Below are 23,897 nucleotides of genomic sequence, written 5' to 3' on the forward strand. Positions count from 1 at the left end.
GGTATGCCAGGCCTGAGGCTGTGATAGAACATTCCCCTGCATCTTTTTCAGAAGGCTTCCATTATGGCTCAGTGCTTGTCAAACTGGAGCACGTATCAGAGTCCTCTGGAGGGCTGGTTACAACAGATTGCTGGATCGCACCTGTGCGGCTTCTGATTTCAGGGGACTGGGTGGAGCCCAGGAATTTGCATTTCTGACAAGTTCTCAGATTCTGCGGATGCTGTGGGTCTGGGCACCACACTTTGGGAATGATTATTACTAGAGATAAACAGATCTGGAGCTCAGGAGAGAGATGGGGGCTGAAGACATGCAGCTGGGTGTCACCAGGGTTTGATGACAGCGAAAAACTGGGAGGGAAAATTGGTGTCTGAGATAGCAACAGACCCCAGCATGCACTCCAAGGGGTCAGTGTTATCAGTGGCCCCGGGTTTCTTATATGGTCATGTGCATAAACATTGTCTTTTTATCCCGCCATTAAAAGGATTCTAGAGGTTGTTGCAAATGAAGAAGAACAGACATTTTAATGTTAATTAGTGATGGGATATTGGTTCTTCAAATCTAGTACAGTGAACAAAACTTACTCAAGACGGCCTCAATGAGTGTAAATAAATATATTTGTGAAATACAAGACTCTGCTTCTTACTAATTAAGCAACCCAGGGTACAGGTTATTTAACCTCTAACTTGATGGATCATTGGTTACTTAGCAACAATTATCTGACCACACTTTAAAACTGGAAAGTCCTGTTCTAATTTTAACATGATTTTGGCATTTTTGTGGCCTCACTCTTTGTGCATCCAAAATCTTCTACTCCCCGTACACTCAACCAATTTCTCACACTCCGTTCTTTTCACCTGGAAAAATATCAGGGCCATATCTGCAGAAAATACGCTTCACCTTCCTCTGAATGATGTGAAAGATAATCCCATACATTCTGGGGCGCTTTACCTGAGTAGTTAGAATTATAACTATATCTCTTTTCTCACAATGACAGTCAACCATCCTTCCCTGCAAAGAGAGCAGCAAAGAAGGAAAAGAGAAGAAGAAAATTATGACTGTCTTGTCCCATTTGCAAGGATTCTGTTGAGTTTTGTCTAACTGATATACCGTTTTCTTTTTTTCTTTCTTTCTTTTTGTTTTTTTGAGATGGAGTCTCTCTCTGTCACCCAGGCTGGAGTGCAGTGGCATGATCTAGGCTCACTGCAACCTCGGCATCCCAAATTCAAGCGATTCTCCTGTCTCAACCTCCCAAGTAGCCGGGACTACAGGCGTGCTCCACCATGCCAGGTTAATTCCTATATTTTTAGTAGAGACAGGGTCTCACCATGTTGCCCAGGCTGGTCTCAAACTCCTGACCTCAAATGATCCACCCACCTTGGGCTCCTAAAGTGTAGGGATTACAGGCACGAGCCACCATGCCCAGCTTGATACACTGTTTTCATTGGGGATTTTGATGACAATGATGATGACGATGATGCCAATGACGGTGAACTGAACAGGCGGCAGACAAATTTCTCGCTGCTCCCCAGTTTTATCACAGACAATGGTCTCTCTTTCTTCTTCGATGAGTCTTTCTCTATTCTCCCAGTGCTCCTACAGGTAACAGGTGAAATGTCCAACCTCCCAGATGCCAGCCCCTCTCAACCACAATGCAGGTCTTGAGCACCCGAGTTTCAGCTCATGACCTACCAGCCAGCGGTGAATTCCACGTGGGCATCAAAGAAGCCAGTGACCTGCCCAGTGGCCACTTTCCAGCCCTCAATGCGAGCGCGGATCAGGCCTTCCCTCTTCTGATTTCTCACCACCTTCACCAGCCCGGGGTAGCGTTTGTGGACATACTCCTCCAGGGGGACCTTCAGCTCCTCTGCAGATGACAAAAATGCAAGAAGGTCTATAAACATGTCATTTCAAATTTGCATCTAACCCACTGCAATGCCCACAGATCTTCAGGGAGTTCAAAGATCTCAAAGAAATTGCATGTTAGTAATTCTGGCAGAAAAGAAAATCTCATCAGTCTAGGAGTCAGAAGACATCTCTGATGCATTCACCCAGGACAGCTATCTTCTGACAGTTTGCAATCCGTACAGTGGGATGGGAACCAGGCCTGGCTTTTATATCCCGGCTGCTATGAGCCGGCAGACATCCTTCAAGATTCCTTTTCTTAGTGGCCCTTCCTCCAAACTTGGCCAGAATCCTTGTCCTTGTTCTCCTGCCACCCCATGGGTCTGTCCGGTTTATCAAATTCTATACGGGCTTTTCCATCTGCACACAGACTCGTTCTTACAGTATGTGCCTTGGGATGCAACATAAGTCTTTGCTCAGTAGTAGAAACGCTACCCTGGAGGCAGAACTAATGCTATCAGGGATTGAACACCCTCCCTTCTGCAACAAGCAGGTGGTAAAGTGCTTCATTTCTTTTTTTTTTTTTTTTGAGACAGGGTCTCGCTCTGTGTCGCCCAGGCTGGAGTGCAGTGGCTCAATCTCGGCTCACTGCAAACTCCACCTCCTGGGTTCACACCATTCAAGTGCTTCATTTCTATGAGCTAATTTAATCCTTGCCGAAACCCTAGGAGGTTGCTAGATTAATTTCATTAATTAACTAGATTAATTCTATTTTGCAAATGAAGACATAATCTTAGGGAGGCTAACCTGTTCCAAGGTCACGTATGGGCTAACGGGAGAGCCGAAACACAATTCAACTGAATCTAACTATAGACCTAAAGACTGATACTCGGCTGGGTGCGGTGTTGTGCACCTGTACTTCCGGCTACTCGGGAGGCCGAGGCAGAAGAATCACTTGAACTCAGGAGGCCGCAGTGAGCTATAGTTACACTATTGCACTCCATCCTGGGCAACAGAGAAAGACCTGGTCTCTAATTTTAAGAATAAATAAAAATAAAGGCATCTTTAAAAAAAAAAAGAGTGATACTTTGTGTGCATAAAAATCACCAGGTATAGAGAGGAAAAGGAGGGGCTAACAGGGAGGGGATTCTTAGCTACTTGCACTCCAGGTACATGTCCTGCATGGGTGCTGGGAGACTCAGGGACATGTCACTAAAGGCCATAGATCATGGAATGCTACAAGGGGCATCCTGCCTGCTGACCAGGGTTGGCTGGTGACTGCAGGAATCTCCGTAAGTTCGGGCAGAACATTCTGAATGCTGAGTGCTGGGCACCATGCCAGGAGTTCTGGAGGCACTGTTACCTCTTAGCTGCCACGTGACCTGCGACTTAGTCGTGGCTCTTCCCAGGAACAGGATGTCAGCTCCTGGCTACATCACTTACCACATTCGGGTATCAAATGACTTCCTCATTTGTTAAGCAGTTGAGAGACTTCAGGGAAGATATATGGGTAGGGATCGGCAAGGTTGGCAAAAGAAAGTGTGGGTCATTACCACTGGCCTCCTCACATCTAAAGAGCTTTGGGAGGTATTAAAGGAGTAAAAGGATAATGCCTAATCATTTGGTACTAGCCTTATGGCTGCTAAGACTAAAGGAAAAGCTATATAGAAAGCACTCAATATGCATTCAATAAATGGTAAATCTAATAATAATTGGTTTATCATAATTATTGTTGATCAATTACATAACTTCCTATGAACAACAGCTTGTCTTTCTAACTAGCCAATATCATTTTTATTTTTATGTTTTGAGACAGAGTTTCTCTTTTGCTGCCCAGGCTGGAATGCAGTGGTGCGATCTCAGCTCACTGCAACCTCCACCTCCTGGGTTCAAGTGATTCTCCTGCCTCAGCCTCCCGAGTAGCTGGGACTACAGGCATGTGTCACCACACCTGGCTAATTTTGTATTTTTAGTGGAGACAGGGTTTCACCATGTTGGTCAGGCTGGTCTCGAGCTCCTGGCTTCAGGTGATCCACCCACCTCACCCTCCCAAAGTGCTGGGATTACAGGCATGAGCCACTGCACCCAGCCACCAAAATGATTTATAAAGTCTAGGGCCTACTGTATAGCAGTAGACACCATTCTCACTCTTACAAGGTACAGGGATACACTGTTCCAAACAACAGTGTATGGAAGCATCAAGGCAGATGTCACCATCCAATGATCAGGGTTTAAGAACAAGTGACACTGAGCAGGCTTCTCTTCCCAGTCTCTGCAGTGTGATTCTGGACTTTATAAGATACTGAGCTGTGCTCTGGCCTGTACTCAAAGACAATTCAGACACAAGTGCTCTCTCAAGATGCTTACAATCGAGTTAAGGAGGTGAGATATGTTTAAAAATTATAGGAAGGTGCACTCTGGGAGGCCGAGGCAGGTCCATCACCTGAGATCAGGAGTTCGAGACCAGCCTGGCCAACATGGAGAAACCCCATCTCTTATTAAAAAAAATACAAAAAATAATAGCTGGGCATGGTGGCAGGTGCCTGTAATCCCAGCTACTCGGGAGGGCGAGGCAGGAGAATCGCTTGAATCCAGGAGGCGGAGGTTGCAGTGAGGCGAGATCACACCACTGCACTCCAGCCTGGGCAAGAAGAGCGAAACTCTGCCTAAAAAACTAAAACTAAAAATAAATTATAATATTCAATATTATAAGGTAAATGAAGCTAATGGCCCCCACCTGCCCCAGAAAAATGGTCATGAAGGAAGAGTGCTGTGAGGAGTCGCAGAGACAGAAATTGTTTTGCCTGGGAGCATTCACGGAAAAAGTTGTTTAAGTTATGCAGAAGAACTGGACATGAGCTCTCACTATTCTAGAATACCACACCAAAAAACACCTAAGTGAAAAATTGGATCTACTTAGATGAAAGTATCATGAGCATCAAAGTTTCAGTCTAGGAAACTGGGAAGATGCCACTGATTTATTTTATTTTTATTTTATTTTACTTTTCAGATGGAAGCTCGCTCAGCCACCCAGGCTGGAGTACGGTGGCGTGACCTCAGCTCACTGCAACCTCCACTTCCTGGGTGCAAACAATTCTCCTGCCTCAGCCTCCCGAGTAGCTGGGACTACAGGCACCTGCCACCATGCCCGGCTAATTTTTGTATTTTTAATGAAGACATGAGTTTTGCTATGTTGGCCCTGCTGGTCTCGAACTCCTGGCCTCAAGTGATCCCCCTACCTTGGCCTCTTAAAGTGCTAGGATTACAGGCGTGAGCCACCACACTCAGCCAGATAAGATTGATTTAAAAAGTGAAAAAGAAGAGAAGAGGAAGAACAAGTTGATGAGTTTCTCTGAGGACAGGTTGAGGGGGCCAGAGTACATTCTGGGGTAGGCAGCTGAACCACGACAATGGTCTGGAGGTGAGAAAACAGGGCAGAGGTGTCAGGCACCAAGTGATAAGAGATGATGTCCTAACATGCAGAAACCCCGTCTCTATTAAAAACACAAAAGCTAGCCGGGTGTGGTGGCGGGCGCATGTAATCCCAGCCTCTCAGCGGGGCTGAGGCAGGAGAATCGCATGAACCTGGTGGGGCAGAAGTTGCAGTGTGCCGAGATTGCGCCACTGCTCTCAAGCCTCAGCAACAGAGCAAGACTCCGTCTCAAAAAAAACAAAAAGGGGCGGGGGGAGATGATGGCCTATGAGAGAGAGGGTGACAGTTCCAGGAAATGCAGGGAAGAATACTTAGAACCACACTTGTGGAACACATGTATTTAGGAGGCAGGAAGAAGGGCTAGTGAGCAATCATGGCTCACTGCAGCCTCGACCTCCCGGGCTCAAGCAATCCTCCTGCCTCAGCCTCCCGAGCAGCTGGAACTAGAGGCATGCACCACCACGCCCAGCTAATCTCTTTTATTTTGTATAGGGCTGGACAGAGAATGTAGAAGGAAGAAGGGCTGGAGAAGCCATGCTCAAGGCGGTACAGACGGGCCTCCAGGGAGGAACTGCAGTTCTCAAACCTGAGAGCCGAAGAGCATCATCTGGAGGTGTTGAAACAGAGTCCAACGCTTTACAGGATAATGCTCCTATGACGCCAGTTCCGAAGCATTATCCTGTAAAGTGTTTGGCAGAATTTCTGGAGGAAGGATATGTGCATTCATTTTATAAATATTTAAAGGACCCTCTGTGGGTGAGAAGGACAGAGTCCCTTTCCTCCAAAGGCTGCTCAACCTCTAGGGTCAGGAAAGTCAAATGCATTAGAGAAAATGCGAGCTGAGAATGGCCCATTGGTCTAGGCAAACAGGAGGCCCCCGACGGTACCAGTGAGAAAAAAGAAATCCCTCCAGATGCAGCTGTCTCCTGCAGGGACAGGGTCAATACAGGGAGAAATGGATGAGTGGGACATCTCAAGAGGGACTTCCAGGAAGCCTGGCTCTGGTGGAACACATCTGAGACAGCCTAAGAGCATTAGGGTGTTGAGATTTGAAAATGGGGAGAAACCAAAGAAGAGGCGGGGTGCAAGAGCCCAAATTCACCTTAAAGTGAATGAGTCTATAAATTAGCCAAGTAAAACCAGGCCCCCAGACCCCCATGGAAGCACACAAATCCCCAACCTGACACTGGTTAGAAAGTTACCCCTTGGCCAGGCACGGTGGCTCATTCCTGTAATCCCAGCACTTTGGGAGGCTTAGACAAGCAGGTCACTTGAGCTCAGGAGTTTGAGACCAGCCTAGCCACATGGTGTGACCCTATCTCTACTAAAAATACAAAAATTAGCCAGGCATGGTGGCACATGGCTGTAATCCCAGCTACTCGAGAGGCTGGGGTGGAAGAATCACTTGAACCCGGGAGGCAGGGGTTGTAGTGAGCTGAGATCGTGCCACTGCACTCCAGCCTGGGCAACAGAGCGAGATTCTCTCAAAAAGAAAAAAAAAGAAAGTCACCCCCTCACCTAAGATCCTTTATCATTCTTAACAGATGAAACCATTCTAGGACATTATAAGAACACTAAGAAAAACATCTTACTTTCTTTTTTTCCTCACAAAAAACTCAGAGAAGAAAACAGAAACTCATTTCTGCAAAAATAAATGCAGAAACTCATTTCGACAAAAATAAATGTTATAAAATCCAATACAAAATTGGCCAAGGGCCATTTGGGAAACGTTGTGTTTTTTAAGATTTTGATAAACAGCATTTGAGGAGGTTGAGGGGGAGAAGCGAACACTGCTTGTGATCAGGAAGGACTGGCGAGGGAGGTATGCATACCTGCTCCTTAACAATAAAACAAAACACATGTCATCCAGGCTCATGGAGCATAAATTGACAAAAAGAAAGTTACAAAATAGTAAGAACTAAAGCATAGAACATTACAGAATTCTGTCTCAATCCCGCACTATCAGTGATATGACAGAATAAACTATCGGTACCATCCCTGGTCTCAGAGCCCTGCTCAGGAGCAAGTATTGACCTAGTAGACTTGAAATTGCCCCCATACACTTTATAAAATCAATCAGGAGGCTGGGCATGATGGCTCACACCTATAATCCCAGCACTTTGGGAGGCCAAGGTGGGTGGATCACCTGAGGTCAGGAGTTCAAGACCAGCCTGGCCAACATGGTGAAACCCCGTTTCTACTAAAAATACAAAAATTAGCCTGGCTTGGTGGCACATGCCTGTCATCTCAGCTATTCAGGAACCTGAGGTGGGAGAATCGCTTGAATCTGGGAGGTGGAGGTTGCAGTGAGCCAAGATCATGCCACTGCACTATAGCCTGGGCAACAGAGTGAGACTCTGTCTCAAAAAATAAATCAGGAAAGAAGTGAGGGGAAAATTAAAATAAACCAAGCGTGCAGCACATTCAGCATTAGTCATTAGTCTCTGACCTGTTTCATCATAGTTTCTTGGTGCCTATTGTCCTAGAATGACTAGGACAATAGACCCTGTTACAAGATTACAGTCCCCCTTAACTGCTCTATAGATAACAACTTGAACATTATAAAATATTAAATTTTCCCTTTGAGATATTCTTTCATGTCCTGCATACCAATGAAACTGCTGACATCAGCTGGTCTGAAGGACCCCACAAGAAGCTGACTCACCAAAGAATGCAGTTTCCACATCTTGATAATTTCATCGCCTTTACCCTGATCAATGAATGACCTTGATTCTCCAGCCTCTCACCTTCCATGATCCCCTTCAAAGCCCTAGCCCAGAAATCGCTGGGGATGTGGATTTGAGGATCTTTCTTCCTGTCTCCTCACTTGGCTACCCTACAATCATGAAACTCTTTCTCTGTTGCAAATCCTGCTGTCTCCGCATAATTGGTCTGTTACTGCACAGCGGACATATGAACCTGGTGGTCCTAAAACAGACTCAGCTCCGCCTGCTTCCAGAACCAATGCAAAAGTGTCAGTGCTTGGGATTTTTATGTGTGTTTGGGAAGTGGCCACCCAGTCTAGGACTTGGCCAAGTCTGCACATCCACAATGGTGGGCAACCTGACCTCTCAACCCTCACATAGTTGTTAAGCCTTGATGATGAGACTTACTGAATATTTCAATTGCCCTTCGAAGTATGGAGATTCAGGAGAATCTGTCTAAGCTTAGATGAGTGAGTGTTCCTCTACCTTTAACCTGCATCAGAATCACCAGTAAGTCTGAGGTGGCCCAAGAATTTGTATTTCTTACAAGCTTCAAATGGGGAGTTGCTGCATCAACTGGTCTGCTAAGTGCATATTGGGTGGCTCTGGCTTAGCATTTACTCCCCTGCCTAACTCAATCTGGGATGAATTAGACCCTGAGTGTGGGCCAGAGCTTACCCCAACTGAGTTGACATTCCAGAATCCCAGTGTTGCCCTGTCCATCTCCACTTTCCCCACGGCCTACAACCTACTTGTCCTGCCTCATCTGAAAAACTGAACCCCTTGGAAGTGACCTTGGCCTACATGGTGAGGGTTTGCCATGCCATTTCCAAAACTGGAATATTTTAAAATATATATATATATTTAAATGTGTGTGTGAGTGTGTGTGTGTGTGTATATGTGCATATATATGTATGTGTATATATATGTATATATACACACATGCACACATATACAGTATATATATATAAAATACATATAAGTAAATATATACATACATACATACACACACATATACAGAGACAGAGACAGGGTCTGGCCTTGTTGCCCAGGCTGGAGTGAAGTGGTGCAATCACGGCTCACTCTAGCCTCGACCTCCTGAACTCAAGCAATCCTCCTGCCTCAGCCTCCTGAGTACCTGGAACTACCAGCACACACCACCATGCCCAGCTAATTTATTTTATTTTGTATAGATGAGGTCTCGCTATGTTACCCAGGCTGGTTTCAAACTCCTAGTGTCAAGCAATCTCCCAACTTTGGCCTCCCAAAGCTCTGGAATTATGGGTGTGAGCCACCAAGCTTGGCTCCAAAACTGGGATCCTGATGGCTGGCCACCTCTGCGTGGGGCAATCTCACAATTAGGTCAGTCCCTGGACAAGGATCCCACATGGTCCTGCCTTCTGCTTTCATTCTCTGTTCCTGCTACCACTGCTACTAATGCCACAATTCTATCAACACTCCTTCTGACACCATCAACCCCCATTGCCACCACTGCCATGCTTATCACCAACACCTCTCCCCGCCAGCAGCTGCTGAGGTTTGGGCATGCTGCTCACTGTGAATGCATGGGTTGTGACAGCTGGGGACAAGAACATAGCACATATGGCACGTTCCAATTAAGAAACAAAATAGAATGAAAATGCCTGCCAGTATTCCTAGAGTGAGAATCACTGGGGACCTTATGAAAATGCAGGTTCCAAGGCTTCTTTCTTGGTATCCCTAATTCAGTGGGCCTTAGTGGAACTGGCCAGCACCCCCAGGTCGTTCTCACGCAAACCCCAAACATCTCAAAAGCACTGGTTCACTTTTTTCATTGTTTTTACCATGTTTAAAATGTTTTGACCATTTTACAATACACAATTCACTGGCATGAAGTACATTCACAATGTTGTGCAACTATCACCACTATCTATAACTTTTTCATCACCCCAAATATAAACCCCATACCCATTGAGCAGTTGTTCCCCATCTCCCCTTTCCCAACCCCTGGTGACCACTAACATGCTTTCTGTCCCTATAAATTTGCCTAACACACATGGTTCATGAAAATGGAGTCGTAAAATATGTGGTCTTTTATGTCCATTAATTTTGAAGGTGCAGAAGAAGAGGTGATTTTATGTTGTGTGGAATTTTGTTTTGTTTTGTTTTGTTTTGAGAGAGGGTCTCATTCTGTTACCTAGGCTGGAATGCAGTGGCCGGATCATAGCTCACTGCAGCTTCCAACTCCTAGGCTCAGGTGATCCTCCTGCCTCAGCTTCCTGAGTAGCTGGGACTACAAGGATGCACCACTATGTCTGGCTAATTTTATTTATCTTTTGAAGAGACAGGGTTTTACCATGTTGCTGAGGCTGGTCTTGAATTCTGGGCTCAAGTGATGCTCCTGCCTTGGCCTCCCAAAGTGCTGGGATTACAGGTATGAGCTACCATGCCTGGACCGTGTGTGTGAATTTAAAACCCTTGACCTTGCTGAAGCTCTGATTCATATTCTGTGGCCAGGGGGTCCTTCCAACCCCCATGTTGGTAACTGATGGACTGGAGGCTTGCTCCTAAAGCCCAGTCTGGTCAGCTGGCCTGACCCTCCCTTGCGTTCCTCCTAGGCCACCTTCTCCCTGGGCACGTCTCTGCTCCTAGCTTGTTCCATGGGTTTCCAAGTCTGGAAGCATTTGGTGAGACACTTAGGTAAGACTCCTCATCCTGATGGGACTTGAGTTCCTGAGCTCTTCCAGACTGGATGTGCAGAGAATCCAGCCCCTGTGTGGTGTCCACACCCTGGGCCCTCCCAGATGCCAGCCTTTCTCTCCACCCTGATGGAAACTTCCAGTTCTCTGTGCTTAGGGACTTATGAGAGAGATCACAGTGAAAAAATGGTCTTCAACACAGAGTTTGGCACAGACATTCATCAGGACACTTGACATTTCTGCATCATCTCTTTTTTTTCTTTTTTTCAGAGTGACTTCAATATTTTATATATGTAAGAATTAGCTATGATGCCCTAGAAAGAACATAAAACACAGACTGAAAACACTTGGGTATTGGCTACTTGGGAAGCTGAGGTGGGGGCCCAGTTTGAAGTAGAGGTTGCAGTGAGCGGTGATCGCACCACTGCACTCCAGCCTGGGTGACAAAGTAAGATGAGATCTCAAAAAAAAAAGAACCACCTGGAAATGCAGATGCACCTGAGAATACCTTTATGCCTGAAATAATCAATCAGCTAAATGTATAAAAGCAGCCATACAAAGACCATTTTAAAATATTTTAAAAATACTATTAGACAAAGTTTTAAAATATTATCTTTAAAAATGAACGGGCCGGGCGCGGTGGCTCACACCTATAATCCCAGCACTTTGGGAGGCCGAGGCGGGCGGATCATGAGGTCAGGAGATTGAGACCATCCTGGCTAACACGGTGAAACCCCGTCTCTACTAAAAATACAAAAAATTAGCCAGGCGCGGTGGCGGGCGCCTGTAGTCCCAGCTACTCGGGAGGCTGAGGCAGGAGAATGGCATGAACCCGGGAGGCGGAGCTTGCAGTGAGCCGAGATCGCACCACTGCACTCCAGCCTAGGCGACAGAGCAAGACTCTGTCTTTAAAAAAAAAAAAAAAAAAAAAAAAAAAAATGAACAAAAGATGGTGGAGCAGGGAGAAACTTGGTTGCATATTCTGTTCACGCAACATACGGGGTTTCTTATCTGTCCAATGGAGATAGCAAATCCCAGAAACAAACCTGGGTTTTGAGGGACCTGAAAGTTATACAATTTGGCGCATTTTCTTTGAGAAACATTTTAAAAGCTTACTTTTTGTAAGTTCTCCAAAAATGCATGACATGTAAACACACAAGGGGCCATCAGATGACCTCGAAGGGCAGCTGGGCAAGTAAGGGGCCCAATGCGGAAGCTTTGTTAGTTTCTCAGTGAGAATACCAACTGGGAAGGCAGATTTCACCAATGCCAGAGTTCCTTTTCTGCTGACAATCACTATTTTCCAAACATTTCAAATACTATGCTTGTCTGTATCTAGTACCCACACTTCTGATTACAGACTAATTATCAGTGTGTACAACCTTATTCCACTGCACAGGGTTGCATGAGGACCAAATGTGAGTGCAAAGCACCAGTATGATGATCCTATTTTCTTCTGAATCTGCAGCCATCAGCACCAGTTTCAGAGAGTGAAGATAAAGGATTAGGGCTGTAACCATGAGTGGAAAGTTGGCCAGGCTGCAGGATGGGAGCAGCAGGCTCTGGACTTGAGGCAGGCACCTACTTTTTCTAGGCTGCCTTCTGCTGACTGTGGTCAGTGCTCTGCAAAGAAGAGGCCTAAGGGCTGATTAAGAGGTTTCAAAAGAGTGGGCACCCAGGGAACCTTTTGGGCTTCCAACTCTTCTAAACAATACAATGAAGCTCTGAAGAAGCCTCAGGGATACAGGAGCCACGTATTTGGTGATACACACACACCCCACCCCAGCCTTGCCACCATGGCATGGGCCCATCTGTCTCTGAAATCTGGGGCTTGAAGAATAGCCATGGTGAGGAAGCAAGCATGTAAAACTGCAAGATGAAATAACCCAGGAGGTGGCTGCATTGCATATTTTATTCTCTGAGCATCTCTCAGCTTTGCAGACTGAAATAATGCACTTGCTGACTATGGGCTGGAGCAAAAATGAGGCAAGAGTGAGAAACTTCAGGAAGAATGAGAAAGATTAAAGAGGGAAGCTTTTGCTGTGTATGAAAGCATTTTGAGGGCGATTCCACAGTGAGATCAAAGCAAGGACAAAAGAAAGCAAAAGACGAAAAGAAAAGCAAAGAGATGTGAGGTGCAAAATACCAAAGTGTTAAACCAAATATATCACACCGAGTTGTGCATTCATGAGAGGCACTTTGTAAAGGAAAGCCATCTCAGCTTCCAATTCCTTTGTTGAGAAATTCCTCTCTACCGCTTCTTCCATTTACATTTTACCTTTTAGAAAATAAATATAAGTAGCCCAAACCTACAAGGAAACATCACAGTATGCATAAGCTATAGGCTATCTAGGTGAGAGCTCCAAGTTGTCTCCCCAATTTAAAAGACCATTCCCCTATCTTACCCCATCAAAGGCATTTGAAAGTCTAGCATTTGCAGCTGATTCTAATAATAACAGTGAATTTCAGCAATCAAATTTGTCTACAGGCTGGGCCGTGTTTTTCTTTCATTATGTTCTTATTTACGGTGATATTGATTCCAAACGCTCAGAAGCTGGCAAATCTCTTCCTTGAAATAGCAAAAGTCACAGTCATTAAAGAGAGAGCAAAACAGAACACAAGAAATGTAAAGCCCTGGGGAGAACAGGGTTACACGCTGGCACTTGGTCACTTCTTCCTCGAGTTTTCTTTAAACGCGTTTGGCAGCCGGGAGTGGAATAACTGAGGTGAGGCATCCGGCCAGTACATCCTTCTCTAGCATTCTGGGGTGCTCTATATTCAGGACCTTGAAGTTTCCAAGGTCAAAGGCAGCGTGAATCCTATGCGCAAACGAAACGCTCATGCCTGCTTACAGGAAATGTCCACGTTAAGTTATTAATGCATCATATGAGTGTTCTATCAATAGCAGCTCTTATTAGCATCCAAAAGGGCTGCAGAACCTAACATGTTTCTTCAAGCTAGCGGAGACTATCGAGCTATATAACATCAGAGCAGATGTGGACCGGAATGGCACTGTAGCACATTCCAGCTGAACATCAGCTCTGCTAATACCAAACCACCTGACATTCCCACACTTCTCAATTATCTGGGCTAAAAAGCCAATGTACCAAAGCCAATTTCTCAGTTGTGACAGTATCCTAGAGTTTTGCAAGATGTTACCACGGGGAGAAACTGAGCGAAGGCTACATGGAATTTCCTGTTCATCTTTGCAATTTTCTGTGAACCTATAATTAGTTTGAACTAAAAAGGGTTTTGTTGTTGTTCTTCTTGTTTTTAAAAGCCGGTTAGTGGCTGAAGCTTTAGCTGGGGTTTTCACACACTATGGCTTGTATAAAGATACACACTCTCCTCATTCTTTCCTCCCTGGGGCCTAAAAAAACACAAAGAGAAATGTAAATGCACAGCCTAGTTAGGATTACAGACCCACATAGCAAATGCTGTCACATTGCTATGATCTGGTTGGGGGCAAAAACAAGTATTATTTCTGATTAGGAAGGCTCTTTACAGGCAGGGGGGAAGGCAGGTGATGTTCAAATAAAGAGAGCCTGGCCAAGCATGGAGCTGTGTGATAACAAGTTGTCTCTCGGCTATTTCACTCAGAGCCTCAGCGACACAGGAAGAATGTTATCTCTTGGAAACACAAGACTTCTCCCATCTCTGCAATTATAAACCAAGAAGAAAAGCAAACAATGCTAGTGTGAATTCTTCTCCAAAATCCCTTTCGGAAGTGCAGAGGGTATAACCTTCCACTCCAAAAAGTTTTCAGCCATCTTGCTTTCAACCTTTGAATACAACCAACCAAGACAAGATGTTGATCAGATATGCTTGTCATACAGGGAAGTATTAGTGACAAGATGTACAACTGTTCAAATCATCAAGAAACTCAAATGATGGTGATGGGAGATAGGCAATTTCTGACACCTAAACCAAAATAACTGTAGCATTCAAGCCAAAATATGTACAATGTGAAATGCAAAAGCTTCCAGAATAATGCCAGAAGAAGTGGGGAAAAAAAATCTCTGCACATGTGCAATTGAAATTAACCTATTCAGCAATTACTGTAATTCAGCTGTGGGCTAGATCCTGGGATTACGGCACAGAGCAAGCTATCGGTCTTACCATCAAGTGTCTTACCACTTAGAGACAGGCAGATAAACGAACGCAATTCAGTATGGTTTCCCAGTGTGGATGATACGCAAGTTGAATACTGATAAATGAACTGGAGTTAGCAAATCAAATAATGTCATAAGCACGCCCAACAGTACCCTTTATGATACTGTTAGGACTTGCACTATGTGCCTTGCAAGTATTACCTCTAAACCTCACAATGAAAACCCTGAATGAAAGCTACCATTACCCCAACTTACACAAGGTCAGAAAAGTTAAGTGCCTTGGCCAAGACCACATAGCTAAAGTTTGGGCTGGGATTTTATTCCTCTCTTTCCTCCCCATGCTATTGCTTTAGAATAGCAGTCCCCAATCTTTTTGGCACCAGGAACCACTTTGGTGGAAGATCATTTTTCCATGGACAGAGCAGAGGGATGGTTTCAGGGTGATTCAAGTGCATTACATTTATTGTGCACTTTACTTCTATTATTATTACATTGTAATACACAGTGAAGTCATTCTACAACTCACCATAATGTAGAATCAGTGGGAGCCCTGAGCTTGTCTTCCTACAACTAGATGATCCCATCTGGGGGTGCTGGGACACAGTGACGGATCATAGGCGTTAGATTCTCATAAGGAGCACGCAACCTAGATTCCTCATATGCGCAGTTCACAATAGGGTTCATGCCTCTGTAAGAATTTAATGCCACTGCAGATCTGACAGGAGATGGAGCTCAGGTGGTAACGTGAGCAATGGGGAGTGGCTGTAAATACAGACAAAGTTTTGCTCCCTCACCCGCCTCTCACCTCCTGCTGTGTGGCCTAGTCCTTAACAGGCCATGGATCAGTTTATGGCCCGGGGGGTTGGGGACCCCTGCTTTACAACAAAGGAGGTAACAAGGTAAATTTAAAAAGTGAAGTATTAATAAGACATATAAAAGAGTATTGAGGGCAGGGCATGGTGGCTCACGCCTGTAATCCCAGCACTTTGGGAGGCCAAGGTGGGCGGATCATCTGAGTTCAGGAGTTCGAGACCAGCCTGGCCAACATGGTGAATCACCATCTGTACTAAAAATATTAAAATTAGCCAGGTGTAGTGGTGGGCACCTGTAATTGCAGCTACTCAGGAGGCTGAGGCAGGAGAATCGCTTGAACCTGGGAGGTGGGAGGTTGCAGTGAGCCGAGATCGCACCACTGCACTCCAGCTAAGGCAACAGAGCAAGAATCTGTCTCAGAAAAAAAAGAAAGAAAGAAAAAGAAAAAGAAAAGAGTATTGAGAACACTAATTATAAAAACAAAGAAGCTTCTCATAGTAGTTTAAGGAAAACTTGATGGCTAAAGTTACAACTCACCTAAGTTTTAAAGGCACAGTAAATTTCCATAGGATGCTGGAACTTGACAAATCCAAGAAGTGAGGTCCATCGCCTTCCCAAACCTGTGATTCTTAATTCTTAGCATATTCCATCCTTAATGAGAAGCACCAATACCCATCTTGTCACCTGAGCAGGGACGCTGGGGGTCCTCTGGCTCCTGCCTCCTCTTTATAACCAATCAGTCATCATGTGATTCAGCTTCAGTGTTTCCAAATATTAAATAATTCAGCAGATAAAAACTGTGAATTTCAGATCAGTGGTTAAAGGACTTACTATTAAATTGAGATAACCATATTTTGGGACAGAATCTCTATGTTAAAAATTGTTACACTTTATATAAAAATATTTCCTCTGTCTGGAATTTACTTTGGAAAGAAACATTTACTCATAAAAATAGTTGTCAATATTTGTATAGTCTAGGCATGATGAATCACATTCTTAAGACTTTGGTATCAAAAAGAAAAGACTGATGGATTTGACTATATAATGTAAAATTTATACTTGCCAAAAAAGATTATGAATGAATTAAAGTGAGAAGCACAAGTTAAGAGAAATGCCTGCAAAGTCATGTAAAAAAGGTTTGTTTAATATATAAAAAGTTCTTGATATACACCATGGAATACTATGAAGCCATAAAAAAAATGAGTTCATGTCTTGCAAGGACACAGATGAGGCTGGAAACCATCATTCTCAGCAAACTAACACAGGAACAGAAAACCAAACACCGCATATTCTCACGCGTAAGGGAGAGTTGAACAACGAGAACACACGGACACAGAGAGGGGAGCATCACACACTGGGGCCTGTCAGGGGGTGGGGGACAAGGGGAGGGAGAGCATTAGGACAAATACCTAATGCATGCAGGGCTTGAAATCTAGATGATGGGTTGATGGGTGCAGCAAACCACCATGGCACATGTATACCTATGTAACAAACCTGCACGTTCTGTGCATGCATCCCAGAACCTAAAGTTAAATAAAATAAAAAGTTCTTGTAAATCAATAAGACAAAGATAAATACTCCAATAAAAAAGGGATAAGGAGTCATCAATAGGCAAATCTCTAAAAAATATATAGTTAAACATATGAAAAAGTATTCATCATCAATACTATTTTTTTAAAATGCACACTTAAAAATGGAATGCCATTTCCCCTGCATCAGAACAACAAAGATGGCAAAGATTAATAAAATTCAGTGTTGGTGAGAATACAGAGAAAAAAAAGTCTTTCGTATACTCCTCATGTGACATTACCATATACCTGGAAGACAGTTTATCAATTTATATTAAACATTCTCAAAGATGAATATAAAAACTTAAGATGATGAATTTAACTCATGAATCAGAGACCACTAGTCAAAATTCACTAAAAAACTACAGTAAAAGGATTTCTAAAATAGACAAACAACAACAACAAAAACCATAACCTTCCAAAGCTAGAGGAAATGCAAGACAACAGCCATGAAACTGAGGAAGCTAGAACACAGATTCAGAGGGTTAACCAAGTGACAGATGTGTGACAGATGATCCCAAGCTAACAACGCCCAAAACTGAGAAACCAACTCGATATATACCAGAGGACACTCAAGTGTCAATGGAACCGGCGGCAGCAGGTGCCTTTGGAACTGGGGGTAAAATGGACAGACCAGAATAAGGAAGACTAGCACGAAGGCTATTTGAAAAGAAACTGATGACTAAATTCCCACTTCCACCTTTTTTTTGCGGGGGAGGGGGGTGGAGGGGGATGGAATCTCACTCTGTTGCCCAAGCTGGAGTGCAGTGGCACAATCTCAGCTCACTGCAACCTCCACCTCCCGGGCTCAAGCAATTCTGCTGCCTCAGCCTCCTGATTAACTGGGATTACAGGTGTGCACCACCACACCCAGCTAATTTTTTGTATTTTTAGCATAGATGGGGTTTCATCATGTTGGCCAGGCTGGTCTCAAATGCCTGACCTCAAGTGATCCTTCCACCTCAGCCTCCTGAAGTGTTGGGATTACAGGCGTGAGCCACCACGTCCAGCCCCCACTCCCACTTCTTGTTTCAGCCCACACACATCACTCTATTGTCAAATCCAGTAAGTCCAACTCAAGTGCACAATGTCTGATCAGCTTTTTAAAAACTGTGATAAAATGGACATAACATGAAATTTACTATTTTAACCATTTTAAGTATACAGTTCAGTGACATTAGGTACATACCCATTATTGTGCAATCATCATCTATTTCCACAACTTTTTTCATCTTCTCAGACAAATCCCATACCCTTAAGCAATAACTCCCCATTGCCCCTCCAACCAGCCCCTGGCTGTCTAATCACTATTTAAGAGATAATCATAAGCAGAAAAGACTCACCAGATATCTAAGGAAAGCCTCCAACATGAAAGATAGAAACTAAACATCAATGAGAAAAATGTAACTTTTAGAAACAGACTATGAAGGGAGAAAAACTTAAAAAACATTAACATCCTCCAGGGATAAGAAAACATATTGCTTCCAATAAAAAAGGACAATATGTTATACAAGGAGCTTTCAGAGAATAAAAATGATCACTTGGAAGTAAAACTATGATAGCAGAAATATAAAAAATGGATAGAAGGGAAGAATAAAAAAACTGAAGTGAGAATAAAGAAAACAGAGCAAAAATATCAGACAGAGAAAGATAAGATAGCAGAGAAAAATAAGAAAATTAGAGGTTCAATTTAGGAGGCCCCAAACTAGAATAATGAAAGATGCTGAAAGAGAAAACAGAAAAAATGAGGAGGAATTATCAATTAAAATTCCAAGAAATTTCCAAAAATGGATAGACAATAGATTGAGGATGGAAGCCACTAAATGCCCCATCCAATCAATGCAAACTGACCCATCTCAAGGCTCATCATTGTGAAATTTAAAACTATGGTGACAAGATAAAGATTCTACAGGCTTCCAGAAAGGAAAAAAGAGCATGCAAAAAACCAGGAATCAGAATGCCTTTGGTTCTTCTAAAACAACAACAACAACAACAACAAAGATAGACAATAATGGAGCAAGACAATCAAAATTCTGAAAGAAGGTAACATCTAACTCAACGACACCATCATTCACCTAGAAGATGAGGCTAAAGCCGTCTTTAGAGGCATGAGTGAACTCGAAAGATTTTCTCTTCCTTGTAGCCTCTCTTAAGAAGTTTCCAGTTGTTGTGTTTCACCAAAATAAGAACATAAACCAAGAAGAAAGCACAGGACACAGCACAGAAGAGGGTCAGAGAGTCCACAAGAAGACGGTGAATGGAGATCCAAGATGACAATGCACAGCCACAGAGGCCGACCCCCATAACAGGGCAGTGTGACTTCAGATAGATGCAGTGAGAGTTGTCATTTCTAACACTGCTCCTGCAAACATACCTCATTTTAAGCTGAGGATGGATTGCCTGAACGAGTATAGCACCCATTCTTATCTATAATTGGATGTTCTGAGTACAGGCTTTCTGCCTGCTGCCTGGATCAGCGGAAGACATTCATTGTATCATACCTCATATCTCTCAAGACATGTTCTGCTTTGACCTGCTCCTGAGGATAGGCAGTAGGTCTTGATAAGATCAGAAGCAGAAAATACAGAGAAGCCCATTCCATTCTGTCCAGATTTTTGCCTTAAGTCCAGTACCTGGTCCACACAATAGCCCACTATGGCGAGTCCCATGTTTACTGAGCTCACTCATGACTTAGCCGTCTTCTTCAGAAGAGGTTTTTGTAAACCCTTAGAAAGGTACATGGGTGAATGTTCTCATCCTTCACATGGTAGGAAAAGAGATATTTATTAATATATACATTTTTTAAAATAAATAGAGGAGGTAATTGAGCAAGAAAAATAAAAAGTATTCAGATTGGAAAGTAGTAAGTAAAATTATCACTATTTGAAGATAACGTGATATTCTATATAGAAAGCTCTATAGAATCTACAAAAAAAACCTATTGGAGCTAATAATCAAGCTCAGCAAAGTTAAAGGATACAAGATGAACATATGAAAATAAGTTGTATTTCTATACAATAGCAATAAACAACCCAAAAATGAAATTAAGAAAACAATTCAATTTATAATAATATTAAAAAGAATAAAACATTAAGAAATAAATTTAACCAAGGAAGGGTAAAATGTGTATACTGAAAACTATAAAACATTGTTGAAAGAGATTAGAGACCTAAATAAATAGAAAGACATCTATGTTTATGGATTGGAAGCATTAATATTATCAAGATGACAATACTCTCCAAATTGATTTACACATATAATACAATCCCAACAAAATTCTAACAGCTATTTCTCAGAGAAATGTTCAAGCTGGTCTTAAAATTAATATGTAAATGCAAGGGACCCAGAATAGACATAACAATCTTGAAAAAAGAACAAGGTGAGAGGTCTCACATTTCCCGCTTTTAAAATTTACTATAAAGAAAAAGTTATCAGGACAGTGTGATCGTGCCATAAGCATAGACACATAAATCAAAGAAATAGGATTGAGAGTCCCAAAATAACTCCTCATATTTACAGTCAGTTGATTTTAGACAAGGGTGTCCTAACCATTCAATGAGGAAAAATTGGTCTCTTGAACAAATGCTCATGGGATAACTATATATGTAAAAAATAAAAATAGAAAGAATTTGGATCCCTACCTCAAATCATATACAAAAATTAGCTCACAATGGATATAAACCTAAATGGAAGTGCTAGGACTACAAAACTCTTAGAAGAAAACAAAGGTTCAATTCTTTGTGACTTTGGATTAGGCAACAGTCTCTCAGGACACCAAAAGCTCAAGCACCCAAAGGAAAAAAAGACAAACTGGACTTTATCAAAATTATAAACTTTTGTGCATCCAAAGACATTATCAAGAATGTGAAAAGACAACCCACAGAATGAGAGAAAATATTTGCAAGTATATTTGCAAAAAATAGTTGCAGAATATTTGATAAAGATGAGTATAAAGAGAATAAAGAATTATCACGAGTCAATAATTTAAAAAGTCAAATAATCAATTTTAAAATGGGCAAAGTACTTGAATAGACAAAGAAGACAGACTAATGAAAAATAAGCACATGAAAAGATGCTCAAAATAATTAGTCATTAGGGAAATGCAAATCAAAACTACAACATACCACCTTATACTCACTAGATTGGCCATAATTTAAAAAAAGTAACAAGTGTTGTCAAGGATGTGGAGAAATTGGAACCCTCATATATTAATGGTGATCATGCAAAATGGTGCAGCTGAAGTGAAAAATTGTGGAAAACAATTTGACAGTTTCTCAAAAAGTTAACCACAGAATTATCATATAACCCAGCAATTCTACTCCTAGATATGTACCCAAGAAAACTGAAAACATGTCCAAACAAAAACATATACACGAATATTCATAGCCCTATTATTCCTAATAGCCCCAAAGTAGAAACAACCCAAAAGTCCATCAACTGATAAACAGATAAATAAAATGTGCTGTATCTATACTCAGAATATTATTCAGTCATAAAAAGAATGAAGTACTTATAGATGCCACGACATGGTTGAACCTTGAAAACATTATGTTCAGTGAAAGCAGCCTGCAAAAAAAGGCCACATGTTGTAGATTTCATTTACTATCAAATGTCCAGAAGAGGCAAATTTATCATAACAGAAAATACATTAATATTTGGCAAGGAATTGGGTAAGGGTAGAACTGGGAGAGGCTACTCCCAGGTTCAGGGTTTATTTTGCAGGTGATGACAATGTTCTGGAATTAGGTAGTGGTGATAGGTGCAGATCATTTGAATATACTGAAAATCGCTGAATTGTATACTTTATTTTTTGTTTTTTGAGACACAGTCTTGCTGTGATGCCCAGGCTGGAGTGCAATGGCGTGATCTCAGCTCAGTGCAACCTCCGCCTCCCAGGTTCAAGTGATTCTCCTGCCCCAGTCTCCCAAGTAGCTCAGACTACAGGCGCGTGCCACCACATCCAGCTAATTTTTGTATTTTTAGTAGAGACAGGTTTCACCATATTGGCCAGACTGGTCTCAAACTCCTGACCTCAAGTGATCCGCCCGCCTCGGCCTCCCAAAGTGCTGGAACTACAGGTGTGAGCCACAGTGCCTGGTCTATTTTATTTTTATAGTATATTTTATGGTATGTGAATTACATCTCAATCAGAGGTGAGGAAAAATAAAGAATGGCTATGCATGAACCAGTGATGGAGTGTGTCAAGTATTATGACTGTGATACCTCTGTGCACCTGAATTTCTCCATCCCAGTCACCCAAACAAAGATCAAGGCAAACACAGCAAGTTCATCATTGGACCAATGGAGCTACAAAGACCCAAGATGACCATCTGGGAGATAGAGGCCTTACAGGTTTGAAGCTCAGCAAAGAGGATAGATTGTTCTGGGCTTGAGTGGTAGATCCCACTGGACAATTCCAATGGGAAACTGTCAGAACATACACAGTGGAGGAGCCTGCCCAGTGTGTCCTGATGCTGAGAATCACGAGTGATCCCAGTTTAAGAAGGGAAGGGGCCAAGTGATATGGTTTGTCCCCTCCAAATCTCATGTTGAAATGTGATCCCTAATATTGAAGGTGGGGCCTGGTGGTAGATGTTTGGGTCATGGCAGTGGATCCCTCGTGAAAGGCTCAGTGCCATTCTTACGGAATTCAGTGAGTTCTCAATCTCAGTTCCCATTAAATCACATTGTTAAAAAGAGCCTGGCACCTCCTCCCCTCTCTCTCTCCACTCAGCATGTGACCTCACCAGCTCCCCTTCCTCTTCTACCATGAGTGGAAGTTTCTGAAACCCTCACCAGAAGCAGATGCTGACATCATGCTTCTTGTACAGTCTACACAAATGTGAGTGAAATAAATTACTTTCCGTTATAAATTACCCAGACTCAAGTATTCTTTGTAGAAAGACAAATGGACTAAGAAACCAAGGAAGAGAAGAACAGCTGCAAAAAGAAGATTAGGGGAGAATCAGCAGAAAGTAGAGCCAGGGCACCAGGAGGAGCGATACATCCCATCAAGGAAGCTGTGTGACAATATCAGATGGTGCCAAAAGATCTGGGCAGCAAAATGCTCACTGGACTTGGTGAGCAGTGATTTCTGACAAATGTTGCCTGAATGATTTCAGCTGGATGTACAGAGTACAAAGAATTGCATCTTACCTGGGCTTAACATAGGCCAGTGTCGATATTCAAACTGAGTGAAACAAATGACTTAAAACAAAAACAAAATTCCCTGACAAAGGAAAATCTGCGGTCTCATCTTGTCTGCTTCTCCAGAGTGCCCTGGCTTTGTACACCCATTCCCTGAGCCCATCTTGACCAGAGCTTAGTAAGTCTGAGAATAGATCAATCTGCCCTCATTAAAATGATGTTTGCAGAGCTTTTTTAATAATAAAAAAAAAAGGGCACTGATTATGCTTTACACTTCAGGGGGAAAAAGCAGAACATTAACTTGTTTATACTACTGATCTTAACTATGCAAAATGTGCATTAAAGAGGGTAAGGGCATGGGCGAAGGAGCAGTTGCCTCTGGTTAGTCTCTTCAGTATTTATTTTTTCCAATTATATTTGCTTTTTGATACATTCGAATTTTCCCACAAAGAGCATGCATTACTTTTAAGATCAGAAAACAAAATTGTGAGGCTGGGAAAAAAACGTTTTAATCAAATGTGAACTAGCAAGCAGGAACAACAATTTCAATGTAAGAAGAACTAAATTCAGGACAAAAAAAACTGGGTATGCTTCTAAGA

The 23,897-nt window shown here is 42.7% G+C and overlaps 1 protein-coding gene across 2 annotated transcripts in view; it reads right to left on the reverse strand.

Moving 5' to 3' along the window:
• The window catches only part of GALNT17 (polypeptide N-acetylgalactosaminyltransferase 17), a 589,297-nt gene that overhangs the window by 292,091 nt on the left and 273,309 nt on the right, over positions 1-23,897 (reverse strand). For both annotated transcript variants that reach the window (XM_032757582.2, XM_058444434.1), the window contains exon 4: positions 1,690-1,864. In XM_032757582.2, coding sequence (XP_032613473.1) covers positions 1,690-1,864 — 175 coding nt within the window. The remainder of the gene's footprint in view (positions 1-1,689; positions 1,865-23,897) is intronic.

This window comes from Hylobates moloch, unplaced genomic scaffold (assembly GCF_009828535.3).
Source record: "Hylobates moloch isolate HMO894 unplaced genomic scaffold, HMol_V3 SCAFFOLD_1, whole genome shotgun sequence".
Taxonomy (NCBI): Eukaryota; Metazoa; Chordata; class Mammalia; order Primates; family Hylobatidae; genus Hylobates; species Hylobates moloch.